The sequence below is a fragment of the Sitophilus oryzae genome, unplaced genomic scaffold, assembly GCF_002938485.1.
Source record: "Sitophilus oryzae breed Bouriz unplaced genomic scaffold, Soryzae_2.0 scaffold_1188_pilon_pilon, whole genome shotgun sequence".
NCBI classification, from domain to species: domain Eukaryota; kingdom Metazoa; phylum Arthropoda; class Insecta; order Coleoptera; family Curculionidae; genus Sitophilus; species Sitophilus oryzae.
In genome coordinates this window covers 861,689-889,392 of record NW_022145824.1, presented here as the reverse complement: position 1 = coordinate 889,392, position 27,704 = coordinate 861,689, and the positions used below count along the sequence as shown (strand labels likewise).

General features: G+C 33.3%; 1 protein-coding gene across 2 annotated transcripts; it reads left to right on the top strand.

Moving 5' to 3' along the window:
* Positions 1 to 339: 339 nt before the first annotated feature.
* Positions 340 to 27,704, top strand: LOC115891620 (T-box transcription factor T-A). 2 transcript variants are annotated; one of them, XM_030912131.1, is made up of 6 exons: positions 340 to 581; positions 8,931 to 9,101; positions 22,279 to 22,532; positions 24,725 to 25,000; positions 25,322 to 25,480; positions 26,841 to 27,704. In XM_030912131.1, exons 1-6 carry the CDS (start codon positions 574 to 576, stop codon positions 27,365 to 27,367), a joined length of 1,395 nt encoding a protein of 464 aa, XP_030767991.1. In that variant the 5' UTR covers positions 340 to 573; the 3' UTR covers positions 27,368 to 27,704. The 2 variants fall into 2 exon arrangements, with proteins under 2 accessions (XP_030767991.1, XP_030767992.1); XM_030912132.1 differs by lacking the exon at positions 340 to 581 and adding an exon at positions 8,782 to 8,870.

Genomic DNA, 27,704 nt, shown 5'->3' with positions numbered 1-27,704 from the left:
GTTTATGTAGAATTTTCAATTCAGAATTACTTTTTTTCCTCAAATTAGTTAATATTTTCTGTGTAAACAGAAACTGTCACATATGTTTATGTAATATTTGATTTTCCAATGTGCTCTTTGAAAAATGCAACCGTCCGTCGCGTCGACCAAATATCACATACCAACTTTCTTCCAGGAAAATCGTAAACCTACACAACCCACTACGCGCGGTCCCCGAAAGAAAAAAACCCAATCTCCGGCCACCATATCGAAACAAACCCAGGTATTAGAATCGACCAATCGCGTTCGAGAGGTGGTACCGCGCCGCGATTGACTCTTCTACCACCATGGTACCATTTCGACGACCAAGTACCATGTCAATGCGGCCCGAACGTTGAGTGCGTTTAACGTAGCGGTGTGAAAAAATCGTTCGAATAGCGAACAATAAGCGAGTAATTTAAGGCTAATTTACACTAGTGTGCGTGTGAACGCGGCTTAATTTATTTTCTCGTTTTAAAACAAAAAGTGTGAAGCGTGCCTTTGTTTGATTAGGAAAGTCGATAAGAAGTAAATAAGGTTTTATTAGGATTATTCATGATAAGGTATGTGTGCTTTTTATTTTTTATTGGTTGCTGTCGATTTTACGGCTAGTTGAATGAATTAGACCAATAGAAAGTCCATTTCTGTGGTTTAGTCATTATCTTATATGTATATTACAATATACGTTTGGAGTGTTAAACATCCAGAGTTAGTAAAACAAAAAATAAACGCATTATTCTGACCGTTCAATAAAGGGGTGATATGCTGGGAAGCGCCAGAAGCAAGAAAAAAAATTTTGTGTTAAAGTATTTTTATAGCGAGGATCAAATAAATACATATTATACAAAGAGCCTCATTTTGGTTGCAACTAAAGGATTTTTTGCTTATCGACAAATATGAAACCTTTAGGGTCTGTGTAAACTAGCTACTTTTAAGTGAAACCTATATAAGAGGTCGCAAAAAATTGCCTTTACGAGCTTCAGGGCGATATTGCGATATACCTTTTATATCTTAGTTGTTTGACAATATGTCAAAAACATAATACGACTTTTTTGACAAATGGTTATTTTTTAACTATGACACTTTGAATCATCCTCATCATCATCATTTTCAGCTTTTTCAACCATTTCCAATTATGGTGTAGCCTCCCTCTCATATTTAGATACTCTCTTTGTATAGTTGGGCCCATTGTTGTCTATTGTTGGCTATGCGGGCCCAAGTTATCCCTGCTAATTTCCTAATATCATGGTCCCATCTCAAGTTCGGTCTTCTTCTAGGTCTCTTAAGTCCTCTGGGGTACCATGCTGTAATTTTTGTGGTCCATCTGTTGTCCTGTTGTTCTTCCCAGATGTCCTGTCCATTTCCATCTGAGAGATTTGACTCTGTGAATGACGTCTATTACCTGGATCTTTTGCCGTATCCACTTTATTCTTTTACGGTCTTTCTTGGTTATTCCCAGCATATTTCGTTTCATTGAGCGGTATGCGACCTGCAGTTTCCTTATGCGTACGGTGTAAATGTCCAGGTTTCGCATGCATAGGTCATGACTGGTAGTACACATTGGCCGAATCTTTTCTTCTTTAGATAAAGTGGCATTCTAGATGTGAATATGATTGAGTTTCTTCCATAAGTACTCCATGCTAACTTAATTTTTCTGTTGATTTCTGGTAGTAGAGATCTCGAGCTGTGTATTGGTTGTCTCAAATATATGTATTCTTCTACTATTTCCAGTGTGGTGTTATTTATTATAATGTCTTTTCTGCCCACTAGTTTGTTGTACATTACTGTAGTTTTTACTAAGTTCATTTTGAAACCCACTTTATTGCTGGCTGTATTTAGTTCGTTAATTTGTGCTTGTAGTTCTTCAGGGCCGTTGGCAATTAGCACTATGTCATCAGCGAATCTTAGGTGGTTGAGATATTCTCCATCTATTTTTAATTATTTGGTCCAGTCCAGATGACAGAAGATTTCTTCTAGTGTTGCTGTAAATAGATTTGGGGATATCGCGTCTTCCTGTCGTCCTCCTGCCAGTTGGGAACTCTGAGGTTGTTTTATATATACTCTTTGACACTTTGAATATTTACCAAGAAATTATATACTTTTCAAAGCATTTTAAAAGTAATATGGAATATTAATTATATATTATTTATATTATTTATTTATTATTATTTTAATAATAAACGGCATAAATCACTTTGTTCATAATCCCACATTTAAAATTTAACAGAAGACCATGAAAACCATTCTGTTGCACCATTTCAAGATGAAGTTTATTGTTATTGTTTTACTGTTATTTTTTTTTGTTGTCTCGTTTTTTGCAAAAGTATACCTATTTACGTGATTGTGGTATAATACCGTATGATTGAAAGAAACGGCGGCAAAGACGGCTGGGAATAACAATCGATAATAATTTTGGCGAAGTCAATCTCTAGACGTGATTTGCTAAAAATTTATATAAAACTTGCCAAAAATTAACACGGATAGGACATTCACAAGGATAGAACATTTCAATTTCAACAATTTTAAACTACAATAATTCTACTCAATGTAAAAATAAGTTACAACCTTTTTAAGGCCAACTGGCAGTAATGGCTAACTGGCGCCATTAAAAACAATAAAGAAGAATAGAGGCCAAGTAAATGACATCTAGGGCTTGACAGCGATCGATTCAATCGAGTCATTCGGAATGACAATCAATAGTAATTTTTGGGGAAAAAAACTGGGGAATAACTCATTTCCCAGCTGTCTTTAACGCCGTTTTTTTTTATCGTATGGAACATCATTTTTTTCCAAGTTAGGATATGTAGTAAACACTTTTTACTTTAAGAAATAAAATAGAGATGTGAAATGACTAATTAAAATGGGGGTGCGATATATGATTTTCATGTTGAGGCCGCAAATTTTTCTTTGTATTGTTGTTTAGCTTTTGATATTGTTGTATATTTAAATATCTCCATTAAACAAATATATTTTTTTTAGTCTTACTTATTTACATTTACAATTTTTCAGTTGGATTTGGTAATATTCTGTAGTAGTAAGTTTGTTCTTCGACAGCAGTCGCATCATTTACCCTATATAACTTCTTCAAAATTTACATGTACTTTATGAATTTTTTCTCACTTATAATTAGTCTTATACTTATAATTATTTTAATTTCTATATCTGGGTGTATTTATTGCCTTTCGAAACCTAATATTTTTTAAAACGTACTTTGCTGTTGCTCCAGAAACGAACCTCACTAGTACTTAAACATGAGCGTTATAGGTATACATACTGTCATGTTAAAATGCCAGTGTGTATTATGCGGACCAACGCTACAAAGTAAAAGTAATATAAGTATATATGATAGCAATATAACAGGATAGGTATTAACCGGAAGCGTTATAAGGACGTTTTATTGTATTTATTTTTTATGACACTGTTTACCAGTTATAAATTTAAAAGTCTTTTAGTATTTTCGTCAGTAGTAGATGTTTTAAAATCGTGTGTTCAGCAAGTATTCCAGGATGCATTTTTCTAGTTATTTCATTTATTTTTGATATATATAGTTTAATATATTCAATCATTTAAACCTAAGTTGAAAACATAAAATTTAAACTATATAAAATCTAATATCTCTGTGTAATTTCAATTTTTTATACCTCTTATATGTATATCTACGTCGCAGGCGTATCGAATAACTCGGCATTTTGCAAAAAGACTAGGCATGTTATAAAACGCCGGCATTTTTAACAATAGAAGAATATTTTGCAAAGAATCTATCTCTGTTAAGATTAGTGAATTGTGATGAAGATTAGTCAGATTGCACAAAACATTTTACGCCGAATTAGTAAAACTAGCCTAAATTTATACAACGACATTTCTTGAACTTCTCTTTCAAAATTAGAAAATAGTGGCACAAGAAATGATAATTCTGTAAAATGGAGTATGGTTAAGGACGATTATTATAAAGATCTAAATTCATTTTATTCTAAAAGAATAAAAGTTCCAAAAAAAGAAAGCAAAGTTCCACAAAGAGACAGCCCTGTACACAGAATCAAATTACAGAGTATAATAATTCAAGGAGATATTAATATTAAGGTTTTAATATATTTTGTATTTAAAATTATGTTACTTATAATAATTATAATTTATGAAATAGGGTTCAAGTTGTTTTTATCTAAAGAAAATAAAATTTTAACATAAATTATTGTTTATGCTTATGCTCATAGCTGAGTAATTTTTGATCATTTTTTAATCTGCCTGGCCTCGATTTGGCATTTTGTAAAACGACTGAAAACAGGCAGTATTTTTGCAGAAGTATACAGAAAATATCGTCAATATCGTCATTGTTTAATATGCCTAATTCTGATTAGGCTTTTTGCAAAAATTCCTTCTATTGTTTAAATGGCCGGCGTTTTATAATGTGACTAGTCTTTTGCAAAAAGCCGTATTATTCTATGCGCCTGCCTGCGACATATACATATCTTTTTTTCTCTTAAAATTGTAATGTAATGGATATGTTAAAAAACTAACTATTATTATTGTAAACTATTTTTTAATGTGAAAGCTCTATACAGGTTGTTAACTGGACAGTTACTTATAGAGGAACAGAATGGCAACACTGCCTATTGAGAACGCATACACTTATAGGGTTTTCTGCCGACTCGTCCCGTCGCGTCGTCTATCGACGAGCGGTCCGTGGTTGCCATATTTCAACCATAAAGCTCTTGCCGCGAGTAATAAACAAATTATCAACCTGTATAGTTTTTTTTTGTATTTTGAGTTTTATTATGTTTTATTTATTTTTGCTATGAAGCATATTTACCGAGATATTTACATTCCTATTTTTATTTTTTTTGCACTTCAAATGTTTAGTCGGTGCTTTACTTATTTTCGCTGCAGCTTTATAAACAAAATAAACGGAATGTTAGTGTTAATTGTACAAATTTAGTTTTCCTTGACACGAAAACTTAGGATATCAAGCAAACTGATATTAAATATAGGTATATTGAACAATTTAAAGTTTAATTTTATCCATAATTTATAATAGTTTGTGTAGATAGTAAAATTTTACAAATAAGGAATAAGATATATAATAATCGAGTCATTTAAGCCCAATTTACACTAACGTACGTGTGAACTATAATTTATTTTGTGGTTTGGAGATAAAAAAAGTGTGAAGTGTGTTGTTTAGATTTCGATTAACCTCTGAAACTCAATAGAACTGTTGGCAAAGAAAAATGTTTTAGTAACACCAATTAATTGTTCATTAAAATGATGATATTGGCACTGTGAAAAGCCGTAGATTAATAAGAATAGTACCTTTAAATCCATTTATTTTTATTTCGATTTATTCCAAATAATGTTTTAACTAACGTCGACATTAGATGAAAATGGGTGTCTGGGAGTTTTTTGACATGAGAAATATGATTTTGATGTCAATATGACTCCTACTTGCAGAGGACGTCACCAACATATTTTTTAACTGGTTTGAAGAGTAATAACTTTTCGTCTGTACCTACTCTTCATAACTGATCTTCGTCACGCTATCTGTATTACTCTTCATAACAGTTAAAATACACGTAATTGGTGCCCCCTAAAATAGAAGTCATATTGAAATCCAAATCAAATTCGTGACGTGTATTGACTATTTCTATTCCAAATATCTTGAGAAATCATTATTTACGTAAAATACGACAGTAATGTATATTTTTTTATTCAGTAGTTTTATACAGGCACCGACAAAAGTATTAAGAGAGAGTAGAGTCATATTTCCCTTTCCAAAAAACTCCCAGACACCAATATTCATCCAAATATCGACTATAGATCACAAGTTACTTGGAAAAACCCGAAATACAAGTGAAACTTCTACACCCCGTATCTCCGAAACGAATCATTTTAGGACATAAACTTATACGAATTTTTTTTTACTTATTTTTACCTGCAGAATACTTTGCCGAAATTTCCCGAATACAATTTGGACCACCCTGTATATTTTCAGAATTAAAATTTAAATTAACCACTTTATTTGCAGTTCAAGTAATGTAATTACCTAATTATATTTTTTTTATTTGTATTCTACACTCAAGGAACTAATCGTACCTCTATGGCTAATTATTGGAATTAGCAAAATCATAACTATTTATCACAATAATATAACAGTTTCGCAGTGATGAAACTATGAATGAAATGAATGTACTATATTTTCATTCATTACATAAAAACTCTTGATCTAGCTGGCCAAATCATATATCTTTTATAGCAAATTTCATATTGATATTTTAAAACATTTTTATCACATCGTCGAAATATTAATGTTAATAGAACCAACCAACTTGTTTTTCAGTATATCATTTCCTTTAACCTCACAAACTATTATTATCTAAAAATTACCACACAAATTAACAATAATTAAACACTAAAAGTGGCAAAATTACTCTTGTTTGCTTTACTTATAACAGTCATAAGATTGGTAAAATATAGATCCATTATCGATGTTCCTACGGATCTTCATCAAAAAGGCTAATTATTTAAAATCCGATCTGTTTTTCTATTTCTTGTAGCCTTGGGCCATTGGAACGTCATCGCTAATTATGTGTTCAAGTACGTTGGGTAAAGTGATCATAAGAGGTATATAATCATAAAATACTTTCAACCAATAGCAGGACGCTTGGGAGGTATGCATGATTATTTTTTTTAAGTTGGAATTCACCATTACGTTATAAAGGAATGCTGTCCGAATATGAGAAACATCTATGCCAATATTAATGTTATATCCGTAAAGAAACCATAACAAATTATTTTCAAAACGCAAGATAAGCAATACAGGGTATTTATAGGTATAACAGGCAGTTTCTATATTCTTGTTTTATTAGAACATGGCATACAAAAGAAACTCCTTTGAATAAGAAGACTAAGGAAGGAGCATATCAAAAATCTTAGGTACACCGCGATGGGCCTCAAATATGGCCGACTTAAATTCCGGTTTATCAGTGCCGTTCTAATTTTATTTAAAAAATGTAAAACTATGATGTAGCAGACGATGGGGTAGACTCAATAATTTGTTGTTTTTATTTTACGTTGTGAATAAATGTTGGTAGTTATTAAAATTCTTATAAAATATATAATTCTAATAAAAATCGATAAGTTATAATAAGTATTTATTAACACAAACATCCGATACGCTACTGAAGCAGGTAAGTCAAATTAACGTATCTAAATTCTTTGACATCTAATCTTTGACAAGTAATAAATAAAAGCTAAAATGCAAGAAAAATATATAATTTAGTTAATTTAAGTGAATTTCATAAATGATCGGTTTACTACACGTATGTATATTATATAGTCACTTACTAGCGAAAAGTTGTTCCATTATTTCACTCAATTTTTGCCGAGATCTACCGCACGTTATACAACCAACTATTTTAGAGTCTTTTTCGATAAATCGCGATAGTGTCACTGTTAATTTAAGTTCTGCCACAATTTCCATCTAGATTTACTACCTTTATACAACTATCAGTAGTAGAATAAATAATAAATAACATAAAATAAGCTCCGTAAAGACTGACAAATCCACAAAATTTCAAATCAAATTCAAATGTGTCAAATGAATCGTCAAACAGAACTGTCGAGAAGCCCCACCCTAGAGTGCTTTTTCCGCCCACCATGCATGAATATATGGATAGCATAATGCTCCTTCCTTAGTCTTCTTATTCAAAGAGAAGCTCGGATACATTAATACTAGAACAATGTACGACAATGAGAGTATGTATTTATACGACGAGTACTCAGAATATGTATTTATAATTATTTAACTCGTAAAAGTAATCTGATAGAAGCAGTCTACGATTACGGATGTAGAAGAGTGGGAGGGGGTTATTCACCGCGACCTTACAGATCTATTATGTCCTCCTTTCTTGAGGTCCCAGGTTTTACAGAGGGTAGTTCTTCATCTCAAATATCAGTGGTACCAAAGCTTATGGCATGAATGGTTTGTCGACTCGGCACACTCAGTGATGATTCCCCATTTTCTCCACAGAATCTGCATTCGCCGTTTTTTCTTAGCTTCAGTCTACTACATGCGCATTGAGGAGACAGTGTCCTGTTAAAATCCCCTGAGTTGTCCACCCAGTTTCCTCTTACCCTCTTCAAGCTCACTGTAAAGAAGAAAACCATTCGTGCTATGAAGTTTGTTATAGCTGATATCGGAGATAGAGAAGTAACCTCTGTGAAGCCGTCTCAGATACTGGCTTTTGTCAAAGCCCTGAGACTGTATGATGAGTTATAACTCATTATAACTCAAGAAAGGGGGACACACAATAGATCTGTAAGGTCGTTTTGATTAACCCCCTTCCGAAACATTCTACATTCTACATCACCTTTACAAATTTCGTTTCAATTTCCATTTTCCAATTTATTTTGATCGAAAATTGCCGCATTGTCGTCAATTTTAGCAGGATATAATCAAAAGTACACGATACTAAACAACGAAAAAACGGTTCCGTTTTGGCAAACGGTCTACGTCACAAGCGTCCAATTATCGCCAACAAATGCCATTGTGACGAAACCATACCAAATATTTTCCCAATCGTGGCCGGTAAATCTTCCAAATACGAAATGTACATAGAATTAAAGCGCTTAAATTATATTTTCAATTATGGCGGTCGAAACGGTTCTTCTAATGGTTCTAAGTGGTACGGCAAACGGCCCACGTCACAATGTCAACTTGTTTGGAAAAATGGTGTTAGTTTGTATCAAGCGCGCAACAGAACGGACTAAAAATACAATAACATTACTGAGACGGTCATGATCCGACCAGCTTGGCGCGTACGAAGCCTTGTTTCTTCAGACTCTTAAGTGAACATTATGATGTAATAACGGAATCGTATAGTGGCGAAGAGTGGTAATTATCGAGGACATTTTGTTTTCAGATTAACTCAAATGGCCCAGCACATTCTCTCGGCTGTGGAGACGGACATAAATTCGATTAAGGAAAAGGGCGATGTCCAGGAACGAGATATTGCCGTGTCGCTCGACGACAGAGACCTCTGGGTGCGGTTTCAGTGTTTCACCAATGAAATGATTGTGACTAAAAGTGGCAGGTATGTATGTTTTCTTTGTTAGCAAGGAAGTACGTTTTCGATCTCGCAGTCCCAATTTTATCTGCTTCCGAGTTATTTGTTATGAATAGTAAAATATAGCTTACGTATTTGAAGTTAACATCTTCTTTTTGCTATTAAAGCTAATCTAGACGGGACCTATTTTGTTAACGCGAAATCCGAACCGCGATACTCAGCCATATCATTTTCAATGGCCTAACGACTTTGCGAGTATCTAAATCGACTCTTATTCACGAGATCTCCATCTAGCCTCGAACCGGCATGAGTGAGCAGTGTTTGTCAATAGTTTTTACATTCTTGCTATGGAACAATAGCACAACAGAGTTTCCAGATGGTCACCCGTCCATCCACTCGAATCGTCTAACCCCGCTTAACTTCGGTGATCTATCAGGAACCGGTGTTTCTACGTAGCATAACTCATGACAGTTTCTTTTTCTTTTACTTTTTATGAACATAACTTATTTGAGAGTATACATAACTCTTTCGTTTTACTATTGTCTCATTAGGAAATCTTGATAATCTTGATATGGTATTGAAAATCTACTACTATGAAATTTGTTTTTATATCTTCATTATTTATCGATTGTTTCAATAGAGGTAAATATTTTACTTAAAGTTATTATTATATAAGTATACTAGCGTGTACCAGCGACTTCGTTCGCGTCGAATTAATCATTTGTAATGGCGATGATAAAGCAAAGCTTATGTCAGCATAAGAAAAAACAATATGGCTATATTATTATATAACTTGGTAATATTTGAGGGGTAGTTTCATCTCGTCGGAATTTGACTTTCGAAAAATCCGTTTACCAAAAATAAGCTTTTTACGTCAAGCAGTTTAAGCAGAATCGTGGTTAACAAATTACCCAACTTTTTGGAATATTTGAGGGGCGCTTTCACCCTCTTGGAATTTGAGATTCGAGAAACCCCTCCTTATCGAACCTCTACACCCCACAGTAATTCCGTTTACCAAAAATCAGCTTTAAACGTCAAGCAGTTTAAGCAGAATCGTGATTACTCAATGGTTATATTTTATGAAACACCCTGTATAAATTTATAAAAAATCTTAAAATATGTAAAACAAGAAAATAAAATATACGTGTTTAAGAGTTTTTCCGAAAAACTCGCCGGTTTTTAAATAAAAAATATTTTAATATTTGAGAGATAGTTTCACCCCCTTAGAATTCGAGTTTCGAAAAATCCCTTCTTGTCGAACCTCTACACTCTAAAGTTAATCTGTTTTCCAAAAATCAGCTTTTTACGTCAAGCGCTTTAAGCAGGATATCGTGATTAATCAATGGCCAGATTTTTCAAAACACCTTGTATACATTTCTAAAAAATCTTAAAATATGTAAAAAAACAAAATAAAATATACGTGTTTAAGCGTTTTTTCGGAAACTTGACCGTTTTTTAAATAAAAAATATTGTAATATTTGAGGGGTGGTTTCACCCTCTTGGAACTGGAATTTCGAAAAATCCCTTCTTATCGAACCTCTACACCCTAGAATCAACCTGTATGCCAAAATTGAGCTTTTTACGTTGAGTGGTTTGAGCAGGATCGTGATTAATCAGTATGTCAGTCACTTAAGGATTTTATATATTAGTGTAGATTACTTAAATATCATAAATTTAGTTATTGTAAGGCTTACGTATTTCCAATTTTTTTTAAATTTATGTGACATTTTGTTTAATAATTGAGCCGTTCCCTGTACAATTCAATTAACTCCACTTTTTGAAAAATCTTCAGTTTAAGTGTTACTTACTGCCATTACTCGCAGACGAGTATTTGACACGCATCAGAAGATGGTTACGCAAGGCGGTTTCATGAGCTTGTCTGTGACTGAAAAGCCCGATACGTCATGTTATTTCTCTCCGCACTTTGAGCATTCAATAATCTCATTACTTTGTTGCCTTTTTACTTTTTGGTTGTCGTCGTTAAGTGAGTTTACAATTCTTCTTCATTGCGTTCTATTGTGTGCTGCTTCCTCCCACTGATTCGGCAGCTTATCCCCTGTAAGTTTTTATGGAAAATATCCTTGTACATTTTGAGTTGTCCACAATGTCCACCTCTTTTATGTTCCTCTTACCGTCTACAAGCCAACCGTAAAGAAGATATTTTGGTAGACGGTATTCTTTCATCCTGCATATGTGACCAGCCCATTTTAAGTGGGATTTAGTAATCATGACTTCAGCGCTCTCGCAGCTAGATTTTTCAAGGACCAATACGTTTGAGACATGGTGGTACCATTTGATTCTTAATAGTTGTATAAGGTAGTTGCAACTGGTTTAATGCGTTCATGTGCCGACGGTACGAAACCCAGGTTTCGCTTCCATATAACATAATAATAATATAATATAATAATAAACGTCTTTATTGAATAATATATATGTGCGAAGTCTAGCTACATTAGCCATTCATACTCAACCCGTGGGGATTATTATTGCTCGGTACACTGCAAGTTTCGTTTTTGTACACAAGTCATGATTGTAGAAAACGCTGTCTTTTAATTTCCAGAATGCTCTTGACACACTGCTAATTCTGTGCTGAATTTCTAACCTAACCGAAATAACCTAACCTAACCTACCTATAATATTCCAATAGTTCTTCTCCGATTTGCATAGCATTGTTATGAGTTTCCGGGGGAGCGCACATGATTTTAGTTTTATCTATGTTCAAAATAAGTCCCAAAACCTCGTATGGTCAGGTATTTGTATTCAACATTTCTTGTAATCCCTGTAACGTTTTTGCAATCATGGTTTTGCATCTCATGCCCATTCGTCTTTCCTGCAATTTGCTATCCACTATAACAGAGAGCGCTGCTTAAGTGTTTAACAACTTTGTATACTCACAACTTTTTATGATCATAACATTTTTCCAAACATCAGAGGTTAAAAAAAACGGCTCAATTATAGTTTCTTATACCCTATTGTTTAAAATAAATAAGAAAATCCGTTTTATTCTTTTAATTCGTATTTAATACAGGGTGTCCCAGAAACAAATGCAAATATTTTAAGGGGTGGTAAATCTCGATAAAAGAAACATATTTTCTCTTTATCGTTTTTCAAATAAGTCCAAAATAACGGAATTATTTTACTTGGAAAATTTCAAAAAAATATATTTTTTGCTAAAATTTTGAGAACCACTGAATCTTTTCTGGATTTTCTTTCTTGTAAATTTAATCTAATACCTATGTTACCATATTACCAAGAAATTATGTTTTTTTAAATAAAAACTAAAAAAATTTCCAAAAAAATGTTAAAAAATATTGAATTTTCAATTTTTTTTTTCGCGAAAAAAACCTCATAGACGTGTTTCTGGGGTTGAACTATACTACCAGTTAAAATACTTGCACTTATTTCTGGGACACCCTGTATGCGGGTCTGAGTCTGGGACACTTAGATGCAAAAAAAACGCATCGGAGAAAATTTTGGTCAAATTTAAACTGTTATATTTTTGTTATTTTTAGCTCTATTTTTATGATTTTTTTAGCAGGCTGTATATAATTATATCAACTTTAATTTGTAAACTCAGTTTTTTATAAATTTTAGTATTTGGCATATTATACAGGGTTAATCGAGGGGTTGTTTTTTCACCCTAATTTTGACACATCCTGTGCAATAATTTCGTGTGTAAATTTTCCTGAAATATAATTTTAGGATCAGAACCATGTCTCCTGAGCATTTTGTTTTTTGGATCATGTCAATACACGCCTTGGTTAATTTTTAAGAGCGAAATGAACTTGCCACCAACAATTTGCAATTTTTTCAATTATAATTTATTTATAAGTTTTTTTTTCAATATGACAAGGCAGCTTTGGTGATTATTGTGAACTATATACTACTATGAACTGCCCATCATGTTCGACGTTTGGGAAATGCTTGGCAGGAGGGTTAGAGGGCGCGAAGCGTTACCAGCTTCATTAAATGAATTTCGCTTGGTCTTTAAAGAAGAATAGGAAAACAACGCAATATGATATATGCAGCCTCAATGACAGTATGAACAAACGTTTAAAGGCTGTTATAGCAGCCAGGGGAGCAATACAAAGTATTAGGGTATTTTTACATTTTTTTTTCAGTTTGTATACTTCAGTATTACAGATATTTTCCTTAATATCGTTAGTTCTGTTATCGTTATTAATGCTTATTAAAACCAGGACTGTATCGTTAGTCTTTAACGTTTTCTTTAATTTAGTATAGATTTTCCAATGCAGCGTAATATGACGTTACGACAATAGTCACCAAAACCCATCTCGTCTTTTTAAAAAATTACATCAAAAGTAATGATAACTAAAAAAATTGCAAATTAATCGTGATCAGTTCATTTCGCTCTTAAAAATTAACCAAAGCATGCATTGACGTGATCGAAAAAACAAAATGCTCAGGAGACATAGTTCTTACCGTAAAATTATATTTTAGGAAAATTTACACAAGAAATTATTGCACAGGGTGTTTTAAAGTTAGGATAAAAAAACAACCCCTCGATTAACCCCCTCAATTTCTAAAGTTTACAAAAAACTGAGTTTGCGAATTAAAGTTGATATAATTATATACAGTATGCTAAAAAATTCATGCAAATAGGGCTAAAAATAACAAAAATATAACACTTTAAATTTGACCAAAAATTTCTCTGTTGCGTTTTTTTTTGGCATCTGAGTGTACAAAGAATGGAACAAACAGTATCCTTTAATATTTTAACTTAAAAATAGTGACTAAAAGCGGTGGGTACGAACAAATAAATGTGGAAAACTTTTAAACTGTCGTATAACTAATTTAATAACATTGATCCCGGCTTCGTTGTAATAACTAAAACAAAGGGGTCATTTAAAATATTTCTTTGTGTCATGTCGTCAAAAGTTGGGGATTCTTGTTTTAAGCGACCAACCAGTAACGTTTCTTTATAGACAAAAATTTAAAATAATGGGATTTAAATATATTAATGCGAAAGCTGCCATTTTAAACAATAACTTCTTAAACAACTGGATAATTTGCTTTATTAAATTTTCCGACATAAAATAGTATAGCACTCAAGAGACATTTGATCTCTTATTGCCGCTTAATTATCTTATAATCATTCAATTTTAATGTCATTTAAGTGGTTTTATTAAAGTAGATATTTTTAGGAAAATTATATCAATCAAAAATAAATATTAATAACTTAGAATACATTAAGTTAAGCTGAATAAGATATATAGGGAATCTATAATAAAAAAATACATAGACAAATGCAGTAAACAATCGCTTCTGATGAAACCTTCAAGCCAATTTTATTTGTTCAAGCCAATAAATTTCATCGGTTTGATTCCATTGTTTTAAAAGAGGACGTGAATAATCCAAAATGTCAACAAGATTTATAGTTATTAATTCTTCTTTTGGTACATATAAATGTCAGTTTGATGATTTGAAAATGAAAAGCTCTGATCGAGGGATGTCTCACTATTGGAATTACATATACATTTTCTTGGCAGTCGCTGGCAGTCATTGGCAGTCGATAATATAAATTACATGGCAGTCTTCTTTGCAATCATTGGCGGTCGCTTGGCAGTAAAGTGATATTTTGGCAGTACATGTACATTTTTTACTCAAGTGAGACATCCCTCGGCTCTGATGGTTGTGGAGGAAAGTATCACAACCTACCATTTTTCGATAACTCTTATTTAACAGGGATTGTAACACTGACGTGTACACTGGCCGATGTTTCATGTCAATCATCAATCTTTTGTTTTTTTACTACCGAAAGGGAATGCCTGATCACTTTTCTAGTTTCCGCAAGATCACTAACGGATAAATATAATTTGTCTGAATGAAATCAAACAATCTTCGATCATTTTTAAGATAATCTCTAAGTCTTGAAACTTGGTTTCAGTACAGTTATATTTAGAAAGATATATCTCCACAAATCTATAAGTATTTTAAAATCTTTTCATGGCCCTATATTCATTTCTACAAGAAACTACCGGTATGTATTTTGTTTTCTCCTCTTTGCATATTTTTTGTAAACCTATTTAACCAGCATTATAAACAAAGCAACAGTTAGAGAAAAGACAAACAGACCAGATAGATTTAACTATCGCCAGAACAGTTTAAACGGTTTATACTTGAGTGCTTTTTAGCAGCTTGTAAAATAGATAGTAATTTTGTTTTATGATGATCATATTATACAAAAGAGAAACAGCGAATCAAACTTGTTATCTTTGGGTGTAATAATGTCATAATCATTACGCCGTAATCATTGATTGAAAAAAAACGACAAATTTCCAGCGGCCTATTGGAAATTCAAGCTTACTTCACTTATGTAACCGTAAATGGAGCTGAAGGCTAAGTAGGGTTTTATATAAAATATACTATTACATAGTATAGAGAAGCATAAAAAGGCGTTCACCCCCCCCCAAGTGTCCAAGTGTCCAAGTGTGCTAACTTCTGTTCATTAAACTGAAGGAAATAGCCACCACAGATTTGGTGCTCAAGTGCGATTTGTGCGTTTTGTTTATTGTCAGATCCATTCATACATACTGCCATTACTCGCTGACGATTATTTGACACGCATCAGAAGATGGTTACGCAAGGCGTTTTCGTTCATGAGCTTTTCTGTAACTGAAAATTAATCATAAAATTTTCTATAAAAAAATATGATAAAACAGTTTGTGTTGTAGTGAAAAAAAATGGCGCCGGGAGACACGTATAGCCGCCCATACTAAAATATATTAATAAAAAGTTGGTAGGCAGTTCTTTGTTTTAAAGTAAAGGAATTTTTCCAATTTTGGTCCGCGGTTATTGCCCCCATCCCCCACCTGGGGTCGCGTCTGATGGGAGTTTGGAGTTCTCCACACGGATTTTCTCAAAAACGGACTGCGGAAACAGGGAATATCTCAAATACTGCGACTTTGACTGATTTTGATGTTATTACAAATTTTGTTGCAAATATTATTCCTAATCTTAAATTAAAAACCGCGTTTCGCTAGCCACTGTAATTTTGAAGTTATGATTTTTTAACATTTTTAACCCCCTCCCATACTCCCTTACCAAACCCCTCCCCCACCAAAAACTAATGGCCAGATTCTCGGGTGCCACAGTATTTTGTGCCAAATTTGGTTAAAATCGGTTTAGCGGTTTGAGTGATGAAGTTTGAATGACAGACACCATGAAAATATTTTGTATTTAGGTCATTTATGACCCAAATAACTCATTTTGAGTGAAATTAAAAAAAAAATACCGATCTTAATAGCCTACCATACTTGTTGGTATGGTCGGCTAAAAAATGTGTGTAAGACGAAATAAATCTTAAAACTATTTAGTGAGCATATTTAATGTTTATCATTGATTCCCGATTACGATTCGAACAACCCTGTATAATACAAAATATTTAAAAACTATATCTATACTTCTGTGGCGGGTTTATCTCTCCATAAAAGTCCTTTTCGACTGTAAGAAAATCTACAAAATGAAATAATTATTTTTTGTCAACAGAGACTAATTGTCAGCCTAACAACAAATTTGCCTAGCGGACAAAAAAATGCTTAAGGTTTCGGAAAGTATATTTCTTTCCGTCGTCGGAAGCAAAAATAATAGAAAGAACAAAGAAAAGAACTATTTAAAATATCTAAATGCAACTATTCGAGAACACGTTTTTTTTAAACAGATACGTCTACAAAAACCGTTGACGTCCTGTGAAAATGACATTACATCAAGTTAAACTTCAAAATTAACAATTATCTACTACCTGATAACAAATTTACTTAATAAGGTAAAGCCAAAAAGCTTCAAACTTTCTGTATGATTATTTTTAATTTGTTTTTAATTTTTACGTATATTATGTTTATTTATGTTATGTTATTTAAAATCAAAGAAGCGATTGCCATACATTATTACTAAATCTACAGATGCATGAGCAATACATTTATTTTTATTAGATTGTATTAAAAAAGCCCCTTTTATTTTTCTTTTAGAGGCTATCGCTTCTTTCATTATAATTTTTGCATTGTTAAAATCTATTTTGTGCCCTGTGTCCCATGAATGCTGACAAATCTTAGATTTGTGAAAGTCACCCTTTCTTAAATAATCTCTATATTCTTTAGTTCGAACATTTAAGGGACTAGAGGTTTCACATTCACATGGTATTTTGTGTATTACATTTTTTGTTTCTTGTCCAGGTGTTTGTAGGGTGTTAAAATGGATCTAAGTGTATGTTATATTGTTTTCCTATCCTTACATAATATTTTAGTACCATAAAAACTCAACAAAACAACCAACCATGATGAAAACACGTACCTATATCATAGACCAAGAATCACTACATTAACTATACTTACGTTTTTATCGCTTAAGAAACTTTTATTTCTGCAAATACAAATTCGAAGGACATGAATTCATAAAAAAACGCGTTGTTCGACCAAAGTCAATATTGATACAGACAGTACCGACCGAGAGTGTCCGACCTGAAACAAATTTGGTACCCGAAAACATTTTAAACCATAATATATTGTCCAAACAGTACCAGAGACGTGCATCTTGCCCGTAACGGGTCAACCTTTTTTTTCTCATTTAATGACTTTTCCTCGAAGCCACGACAGCGACTCATGAATAATACACGATATTTGGGAAAAATCGATCGTTGTTATACTAAAATCCATTTTCATATATGCGAAGTCAATCGATATTATAACATTATGTAAATAATGCCAAACTTTATTTATTCTATTCACAATCCCGTGAACATTCTCGTGACGATATATTGAACTTCATATTCCACGGCCATCACGGTCTTTCTGCCGAGGAGCAAGGGGAAAGACACCTTGCTGACTCTTATGAGGGCTCAGAACTCTAATGTAAGGACATCGAGTTGGCGAGTTATCAACTCGACGGAGGAGGGTCATGGTCAGGTCCTCACAGTAGGAATTGACCTCAAATCCAAGGAGGCAATAGAGAAAGAGTGATATATTCTCTATTATAGATACAAGACAACACCGGTATCAGGTCTAAGGAGAGACCAAGTTAAAGAGGTGGAGAAAATGGAGATAGATCTTCCAGCCTCCACCTCACGGGTACTTCAGCCGGAGGCAAGCTCCTCGACTGTGAAGGGCACGGTGGACCAAACTCCAACCGTGGTAGGGTGTATACCCTAGGAGGAAGAACATCGGTTGTCAGAGGAGGATAGGAAATACCCTGTCCCCCCTACAACAGGAAAATGCCATGATGGGTTATATATATATATATATATATACAGTGTGATGGAGTTATAACTCAAGGAATCTCAATAGATCTTTAAGGTCGCAGTGATTAACCCTTCCTCTCACTCATTCTACATTCTACATGTTTAATTCTCCGATTCACATGATCGTATTTTAGTTTAACGTCATATCGCATGTTAACTAAGAAATTTAAAAGAGGATTGCTTAATTTAGGATGTATTTTTTGTTTTAATATTTTTTATATTTTTTCTAATCTTAATATTGAACTCATCTTATTACTTCATCTTATTTATTTCTATTATATCCATCCAGTCTATGCTGATTGCTGCGTTAGATTTGGTTTCGTTGCTGGGGTTTGAAATTCTGATTGATTCCTCACTCGGAGGCCTTGCCATATTGTATATTGTATAGCAAACCTTTCTCTCATTCTTTCTTTGCGTTAAAGCACTTTCAGCTCTGTGCAAAGTTCCCGATGTCGCTGATATTGGCTTTTGCTGCTTCCTCTAGTCCCTCCAAAAACCGTGCCCTAAATTTTTAAAGCGTCAATTTTCCTGTGCCGGACAGTGGCACAGCAGGTGCTCTATGATCATTTCTTTCTTTCTGCATTCTCTACAGTAGTCGCCGTTGGAAATCTTCCATCTCACGAGGTTTGGTTTGGACGTGGGACAATTTCCAGTGACGACATCTACAATTATGCGTACTAAGTTCTTTTTGTGCACTAGTTGTTTTTTGCTATTTACCACTGGACATAGTCTTCGAGATGTAGCCCTCACGGTGTTGCCACGTCTCTTCCTGCTTAGCCTTGATGGTTGTTTCTATAGCTTCCTTCAGTGTGTTGATCGACACAAGTGGTGGGTTATCTGCCCCTGTAGATATATTTTTGATGTTTTTTAAATGCTTGGTCTCGTCGTTTAAAGATTGTTAGTTTTCAGGTTTTGTGCTGCTGAAAACACAGAAAACTTAAGTCTTTTTTGATTATTAATTAAATAATTTTTATTACTTAAGTCATTTGATTTTAAGTATTTTTTTCGAAAGCTGACTTAAGACTTAAAATTTAAGTAGTTTTCAAAATGATTTTGGATTTAATATTCCGAAATAGAAAAAGAATTCAGTCATTAAAAAGGTTTAAATCTTTTAAAAGAGTTAGTTAGATAAGTCAGATTTAATTAAAAAATATTTTTTATTTAATTTACTCTATAGACTTAAGTCATAAAAATGACTTAAATTACATTATGTCTATTGATTTAAGTTTATACGAAAATCACTTGAAGGAAAATAATTTAAGTCAGAGACTTAAGATTTAAATTATTTAAACGTTATGTTGAAATTGACTTAAGATCTATACAGGGTGTCCCAGAAATAAGTGCAAATATTTTAACTGGTAGTATAGTTCAATCCCAGAAACATGCCTATGAGTTTTTTTTCGCAAAAAAAATATTTCAAAATTCTAAATTTTTTGAAAAATGTTTTGGATTTTTTTTTTATTTTTTAGTTAAAAAACATAATTTCTTGATAATATGGCAACATAGGTATTAGATTAAATTTACAAGAAAGAAAATCTAGAAAAGATCCAGTGGTTCTCAAAATTTTAGCAAAAAATCATTTTTTTAGTAAAATGACTCCGTTATTTTGGACTTATTTGAAAAACGATAAAGAGAAAATATGTTTCTTTTATCGAGATCTACTACCCCTTACAATATTTGCACTTATTTCTGGGACACTCTGTATAATATTGATTTTAGAAATAATTTAAGACTCAAGGTTTAAGTCTTTTTGAAACTGAGATATTGCAGCTCTGCATATTATGAACCCCAGTATAATACAGTGTACCCCGGATTGCCTTTACAAGAATAAAAACTTTTTTATTATATACCGTTTTAGAGAAAATTTAAAAAAAAACATGAAAATATAGCTGAATTTTGTTGAAGTCCTAAAAATCAAAACTCGTTTTTATGATAATATGATTTCGTTTTTATTCTTTGATAGATGGTTATTAATAGAATTTTAATTAACGTCATATTTTTTGCCGTTTTGAAATGCTAAAGAAGCACAAAATGTATTTAGTATTGCTACGGAAAGGATGATATAATCTTCTTCTTCAAGTGTCATGTTCCTAGTGAACGTTGACGACTGCCATGTTAACAATATCTCTGTATCGCTCTCGATCTCGCGCTACATGGAGTAATTCATCCGCGCTCAAACCTGCCGAAAGCTTCTTGCATCCAACCCACTTTTTTCCTTCGATTTTTCCGTTAAGGATCAGTCGGACAAACTCATATCGAGGTCCTCTGGTTATATGGCCAACGTATTTAAGTTTTCGTCGCTTGAAAATATTCAGAAGTAGTCTCTCGTGCTCCATTCTTCGAAGAACTTCATCATGTCTGGTTCTGGTGGTCCAAGATATTTTAAACATTCTTCTGTATGTCCACATTTCGAAAGCTTCCATTTTATTTATCGCTTCTTTAATAAGCGTTCACGTCTCACATCCATACAAAAGAATCGACCACACTTAACACTTCTTGTACACTTCTCTCGTATTTGGATGTTTAGTGGACCATTTGAGAGCAGCGACGTTTGAAATGCATTTCTTGGCTTGTTCTACGTAACATCTGATTTCGTATGAAGGAACGATATGTTGGTTAAGCCAACAGCCTAAGTATTTAAACTTCGCCACTCTCTCCAACGTTTCTTCATTCAACAATAATGAGGTCTCGCCGACATGTACTTTACTCACAATCATATATTTAATTTTATTTATATTAATATATAACCCCCAGTTCCAGCCATGACACAATAGTTATCGGAAAATGTGATACTTTAACAACAGCAAAAAATAGGCAACGGCCCAGTTACGTCGAAACACCGGTTCCCATTAGAACACCGAAGTTAAGCGACGTAAGGCGATACTAGTGGATGGACGGGTGACCGGTTCGAAACTCTGTATCGTGCAAATCTATTGACACACACTGCTCATTCACGCCGGTTCGAGGAGGCCGGATGAGGTCGGATATCTCGTGAGTAAGAGTTGATTTAGTCGACTTGTCAAGTCGGTAGGCCATTGACCATGATATGGACGAGGACCGCGGTTCGGATTCCGAGTAAACAAAGTAGGCCCCGTCCAGATTAGCTCTGGCAGCAAAAAGGAGACGTTAACTGAAATCTTTACTTTACTTTACTTTTAACAGCAAATATTATCAAAAACAAAAAAAAAAAGCAAAATAAAACACTAAATCACCACAATACACCAAAACACTTTTACTATTACACTGGATGCGCGTTTCGCTAACCATGTTAGCATCATCAGTAGATGATTAAGACTCATTGAGTCATCGTTTGAGACTTAATCATCTGCAACATGGTTAGCGAAACGCGCGTCCAGTGTAATAGTAAAAGTGTTTTGGTGTATTGTGATGATTTAGTGTTTTATTTTGCTGTGTAACACCAAAGGTTCCAACCCCCAACGGTAAGCAAAAAATATGACGATAATCAAAATTAATAATAACCACCTATCAAAGAACAATCAAAGAATGAAATTCAAATGATATTACTATAGAAACGCCTTTTGATTTTTAGGACTTCAGCAAAATTCAACTATATTTTCATGTTTTTTATTTAATTTTTTCTAAAACGGCATGGAAAATTTTGAAAAGAATAATCGGGATTAACCATTTTAGAACAATGCATTTTTCTCAAAATATTAATAATAAAAATGTTTTTCTCTCCTCTTATGAAGACAATCCGGGGACGTACTGTAGAATCGCTTAGATTTGGCTAAGTACTTCCAAAACTCCAGACCTTCAATCTATCCATTCACTATTTTTGTCTAAATAGACTTGACTATATCGTTTATTTATCTGTTTAACAATTAATACTTGTATATTAAATTAATTATAGAGTACTAATTAGTGGGTAATTTAGTAAGAACGTGTTAATTTGAGAGAACACTTTCAATCATTTTCGCTCTCGATTTGCAGGAGGATGTTCCCAGTGGTCAAGGTCACGGCTACCGGCTTAGATCCTAAGGCCATGTACACCGTCCTTTTGGAATTTGTCCAGATCGACCCTCACCGGTGGAAGTACGTCAATGGAGAATGGGTGCCAGGTGGAAAGGCGGAGGTCCCGCCGTCTAATCCGATCTATGTTCATCCGGAAAGCCCGAACTTCGGTGCCCATTGGATGAAGGAGTCCATATCTTTTGCCAAAGTCAAATTAACTAATAAAACAAATGGTAAATATTTATTTTATTTGTTTGTAATATTTTATGCAGTATTTTTGGTTTTTAAATATTTTTTACTCAGTACATTACCCGTGAGTTTTTTACAATTAAAATTATTTGAGTGATTGTTAACCGTATCCAGAAAATTTCCCGAAAACAAATGGCCGAAGGAAAATTGACCGAATTTTTATTTCTGTTAATAGTAATTCGGTGATATTTATTTTCAGTCAACAATATTTTCGGGTAATTTTCACCCGGTTAATTGTTTTCGGGTAATTTTTATAGATGCATTGTCAACATTCACTGGATTTTTAGACTTTCACTGTAACATACCAGGTGCATCTCAAAAGTGACTCACCCTTATAACTTTTTATGTTTTCAAATAAAAAAAACGCGATTTGGCATGTTAGTATATGCCATAAATTAGGTTTGATTGACGTATTCAATTGTTTTTAGTCACTTCCTGTTACACCGGAAATAACTACAACTTTTGATTTTTAAATGGTACCACCGGTATGTTTTTACTATATTCGATAGAAAATGACACTCAAATGAATAGAATAACATATCATATGTCAACTTTTGACATTTTACCTTAAAAAATTGCATTTTAAATTTCAATCTGGAGTGCCATGGCTGTGTTAAAAACACTATTTTTTAATCAGGGAGCCTTCGAAGAATATATTTGATCGTCTAATGTTTTTCGTGTCTTGTCTTGGCCGGTTAAAATATGTCCAAATCGTATTTTTAATCTTATCTAAATTATTCCAAAATGGAACAAGTGTGGCTCATTAGCAAATTCGGAAAATGCATTTTTTACGAATAATTTGGTACCACGCATTTTGTATTTCGGGTCAAATTGTCGTTATGAACCGCATGTTACAATTTCAAATAAACCATATGCGAAACTGTCAATAGTTGACATATGATATGTCATTCTATTCAGAGTGTCATTTTCTATCCAACAAAGTAAAAAATACAGAGAGTGCCATTTAAAAATTAAAACTTGTAGTAATTTCCGGTACAGCAGGAAGTTATCGAAAACAATTGAATGGACGTATTCAATTGTTTCTCAAATCAATCCTAATTTATGTCGTTATTTATCTGAAAAATTTTTTTGAGACGCACCATGTATATAAAATTTATTCAGTCCTTAGGAACTTTAATGTGTTTAATTTCTATTTATTTATGTAAGGGTAGTTGTTATCGACAATACTAATTGTAAATTTACTTAATGACAGAGTGGCTATTTGATTAACGATTTAATGTTTGAATAGAGCATAAATAGAACTCACTGCCAGAACTTCTATAAAAATTTCAAAATACTGACTCTTCCTTCTTTATTCGTTTTTGAATCCGTTTGCTCAATCCGCAAGAACATATATCTGCTATTCTCGAAAGACCATCTTACAACTATCATCTTAGGAATGCGGACCACGATCTTTATCTGCCATCCCCGAGCTCAGAACTAGTTAAAGTAAGGCTCAATACTGTACAATCATCTGTCTTTGAATATCAAGTCGCTTTCATTCTTTCCCGCATTTCGCAAAGCTCTAAAATTATACTTACTGGAGAGAGCCCTATATGCGGTAAACGACTTTTTTGTTGATGTTTAATCATGAACAATTTTGAATTTTAAAAATTTGATCATCTCACACATATTTTATAATTCTTAAATGATTCTATCCATTTACAATTTTCCTATTGTAAAATTTTACGTTTCGATATGCCTTTTTTGTGTTCTGCAATGTCCATGTATTAATGTAATTTTAATGACGTATTTTTTTGGAATTGTATGATTTGTATTGTATGATATTTTTTATTATTTGTATATTTTTTGTGCTTTTGTTTGTTTTGTAAATGCTTTGTCGATAAAGCTATTTTGGCTTTTTGTACAATAAAGCGTTATTTTTTTTAATAATCGAGGAAATTGCGAAACTATACCAAAAGTTAATGTGCTAAGTTTTTTATATATTTTTATATTAGAAGTAGTAATTATATTAATTATATATAGTCCGCGTTGGAAAGGAAACCCATTGACGGGTTTTAGTCGCAAATGACTATGCAAAATTGGCGTTAGAATGGTAGTATTTTTGAGATTTTGTAATGCATATAAGAACATATTAGATATATACAAATAATATTGTAATATTGTTTGTGATACACTCTAGCGAAGAAAAAACAATAATATATTTATTTTTTAGGAAATGGTCAAATAATGCTGAACTCATTACACAAATATGAACCAAGGGTGCATCTGGTTAAAGTCGGGACGGAATCCAGACGTGTTATGACGTTTCCCTTTCCCGAGACGCAGTTTATTGCAGTAACGGCGTACCAGAATGAGGAAGTGACGTCCTTAAAAATTAAATACAATCCTTTTGCGAAAGCTTTTCTTGATGCCAAAGAGAGGCCAGAGAACAGTTTTGTTCAAAGGGGAGACTATTCGCCGACATACCAACAGCAGCCTCACGCGCAATGTAAGTTTTCGCGTAGATTGTTCACATAAATCAAAATCATATATTCAACCGTAATATTGGCATTTCTTTCAATTTAAAGGTCTAAAATTTCTGCTATTGTCAAGAGCAGAAATTTAAGATTTATCATTAAAATAATCACTCAGTATATTAAATAAATTATATTTCTATAAACAAATTATTTCCACAATGAAAATTAAACTAGAACAAGTTGACGTCAGGCTAAGATCTGAAGGCTAACTTTATATGTATTTATTTTCATTTTATTTCATCATCTTTTAAGCAGGTTGTTTTGTTTGTCAATTCATTATTTTTCTCTTTTAGATGGCTCATGGTTTATTCCTCATCAGTCAATTTACCCAGCACCAGGTCAGATGTCTCCTTGTCAGTACAGAACTGGTCCAAAGCTGATAAGACAGAAGTCTGCTCCTTATTTATTGAATCGACAGAAAAGTACGTCACCAGTATCGCCCCCACCAAATGGTAAGCATAAATATTTTAATATTTTACATAATTTTATATTTATAAACGTCTACTCTTTTATATGGAACCATTTGGCCTGTTATGATATCCTTAAAATACTTCTAAAAGTAAAATTTGGACGTAAAATGCTTGTTTTCTAACTGATTGTTTTATTTGGAATTAGATTTAATCCATTTATTACAGTTTTGAATGTTGGATCAGATATTTATATTTTTAAAATCATGTGAAACTTCAAAGAATTGGATTTGACTCTTCGGTTGATCTGATTATTGGAGGGCGGGTAATCTGAAATGAGTACAGCGTATAGGCCTGATTGGGGCTCTTATTCATCATTTTCCGGGAGTCATACATCATATAAGCTACCTTCTTTTCTGAACGTGCCTTATGATCAGGAGATCCTAAGTTTGTCTGACTGCCATTGTTTGCTAATTCATCTAGCGTTATCCAGTGTGCCCACGAGGAGGCGAACTAGCTATGCACTCCATATTATATCCCCCGTATATATAACCTCTATTTCTATTCCCTTCCTCTTGTTTTTTTTGTAGAACCTTCAAAACAAGAAATTGAAAGAACTAGTCGACTCTCATTCTTCAAAGTGTTAATGTCATCCACGATGTCTCAAACAAGGAGAAAATGATAAATGGTGATGTTGAGATAATAAAATAAGCGTCATTCGTATGTTTTGCTGGCCAATAACATGCCAATTACAGTACGTCTCGTCTATCCGTTCTGTAGGTACGAGGCATCCGTAAGGAGGGAAATGATATTCTCTCGAGGTTTCTCGTAAAAAACTAGACGACGCTTCCTATCAGTATAAATTCGACAAATTTGCAAGTAGCCAATGAAGTGAGTGGGCGGAGTATTTTGCTGTGACATACTCGTCAAGTCCACATGGTTCCATTTACGTAGCGATTTATAAAATATATTGTTGTTTTTTTAAATGTTTTTTTTGTCCGCATTCCTTTCATAGACATAGATCCAGTAGACGTTCTTTAGATGGCTGTTCAAAAGAGTGAAACTAGAGACTCAATGTTACCTACAATATTAAATACATATCGGGGCATCTTAACTTAAGAGAAACTTAGGTACCAGTCAACAGGTTGCCATAACGACATGCGAATAATACTAGAAGTGCGTTATAGTGATTTTCTGGTTTTACTCTCTTGAACCAAGCAGTCTTTATAAAAGTAAATGACACGTAGAGTTTTGAATTCTCCAGAGATCGTTCTACATTTACAATATAAAGTTGTTTTATAAATATTTTATTGAGTTACAATTCTCCTATAAACTCTAAAATATTTTATTTCCATTACAGAAATTGAGTGTGTGGTATAAATCACTTAAAAATATTTTTTTGCAGTTTATAATCCTCCAGAACACATCCAACAACAACAGATCTACAACTCATCTGGAACGTATTCGAGCTGGTCCTCGATGCCTACGATGCAAGCACAAACGCCCACAACCATCATGTCTCCACTCAACTGTTGGTCCTTGACATCTAGTCCACCACCTCCTCATCAAATCTCTTCCCAGCCTACGCCTAATCAGTCACCTAGTCACCAAATATACCAACACTCACCGCCATCTGTGGCTAGCATCACCAATTTGTCTTATCCCAGTTACTACCATCAAGACATCCCGACCTATCAGAATCCGGAATATTTGGTCAATCCGGTTTCGGAAGTAACTTACGCTCAGTTAGGTTCAGAGCGTACTCCAGTGATTTACAAAGCTGAGCATCTTCAAAGTCTGGACAATGTTTCTAACGATTATGACAACATCAAGTCAGAATGTTCGACGAGAACACAGCAAGAAGATGGGGCTAGTCCGGCACCAGGAACACCCCGTAGCGAATGGGTGCAACAAACTCATTTGCAAAATTAAAATTTGAGAACTGTGTATAATTTGTGAATGTATATTTTTTATATTTTTAAGATTGTTTTTGGTTAATGAACACGGTATAATTATGGTTGTACGATTTAATAGGTATTGCTTGCAAGCAACGAAGCAATACTTGATCGTGATTCGGTTGGGCCGGTCCTAATCTGAATTATAAGAATAAAAATTATTTATACATATATATGTAAAATAAATAATTTGAAATTGAGATTTGTAAGTTGTGTTTTTACCGCGACATGTAAAACACTATATTGTGTTGAGATCTCGGAATTATTGTCATGTTTGTGAAGTAATGTGTAATAAAGTGTAAATTTTAAATTTA

Excerpts from the sequence above, each read along its gene's own strand:
- LOC115891620 (XM_030912131.1), top strand. Across the intron at positions 22,533-24,724 it reads ATTAACTAATAAAACAAATG|GAAATGGTCAAATAATGCTG; the intron begins GTAAATATTTAT and ends TTTATTTTTTAG. Across the intron at positions 25,001-25,321 it reads ACAGCAGCCTCACGCGCAAT|ATGGCTCATGGTTTATTCCT; the intron begins GTAAGTTTTCGC and ends TTTCTCTTTTAG.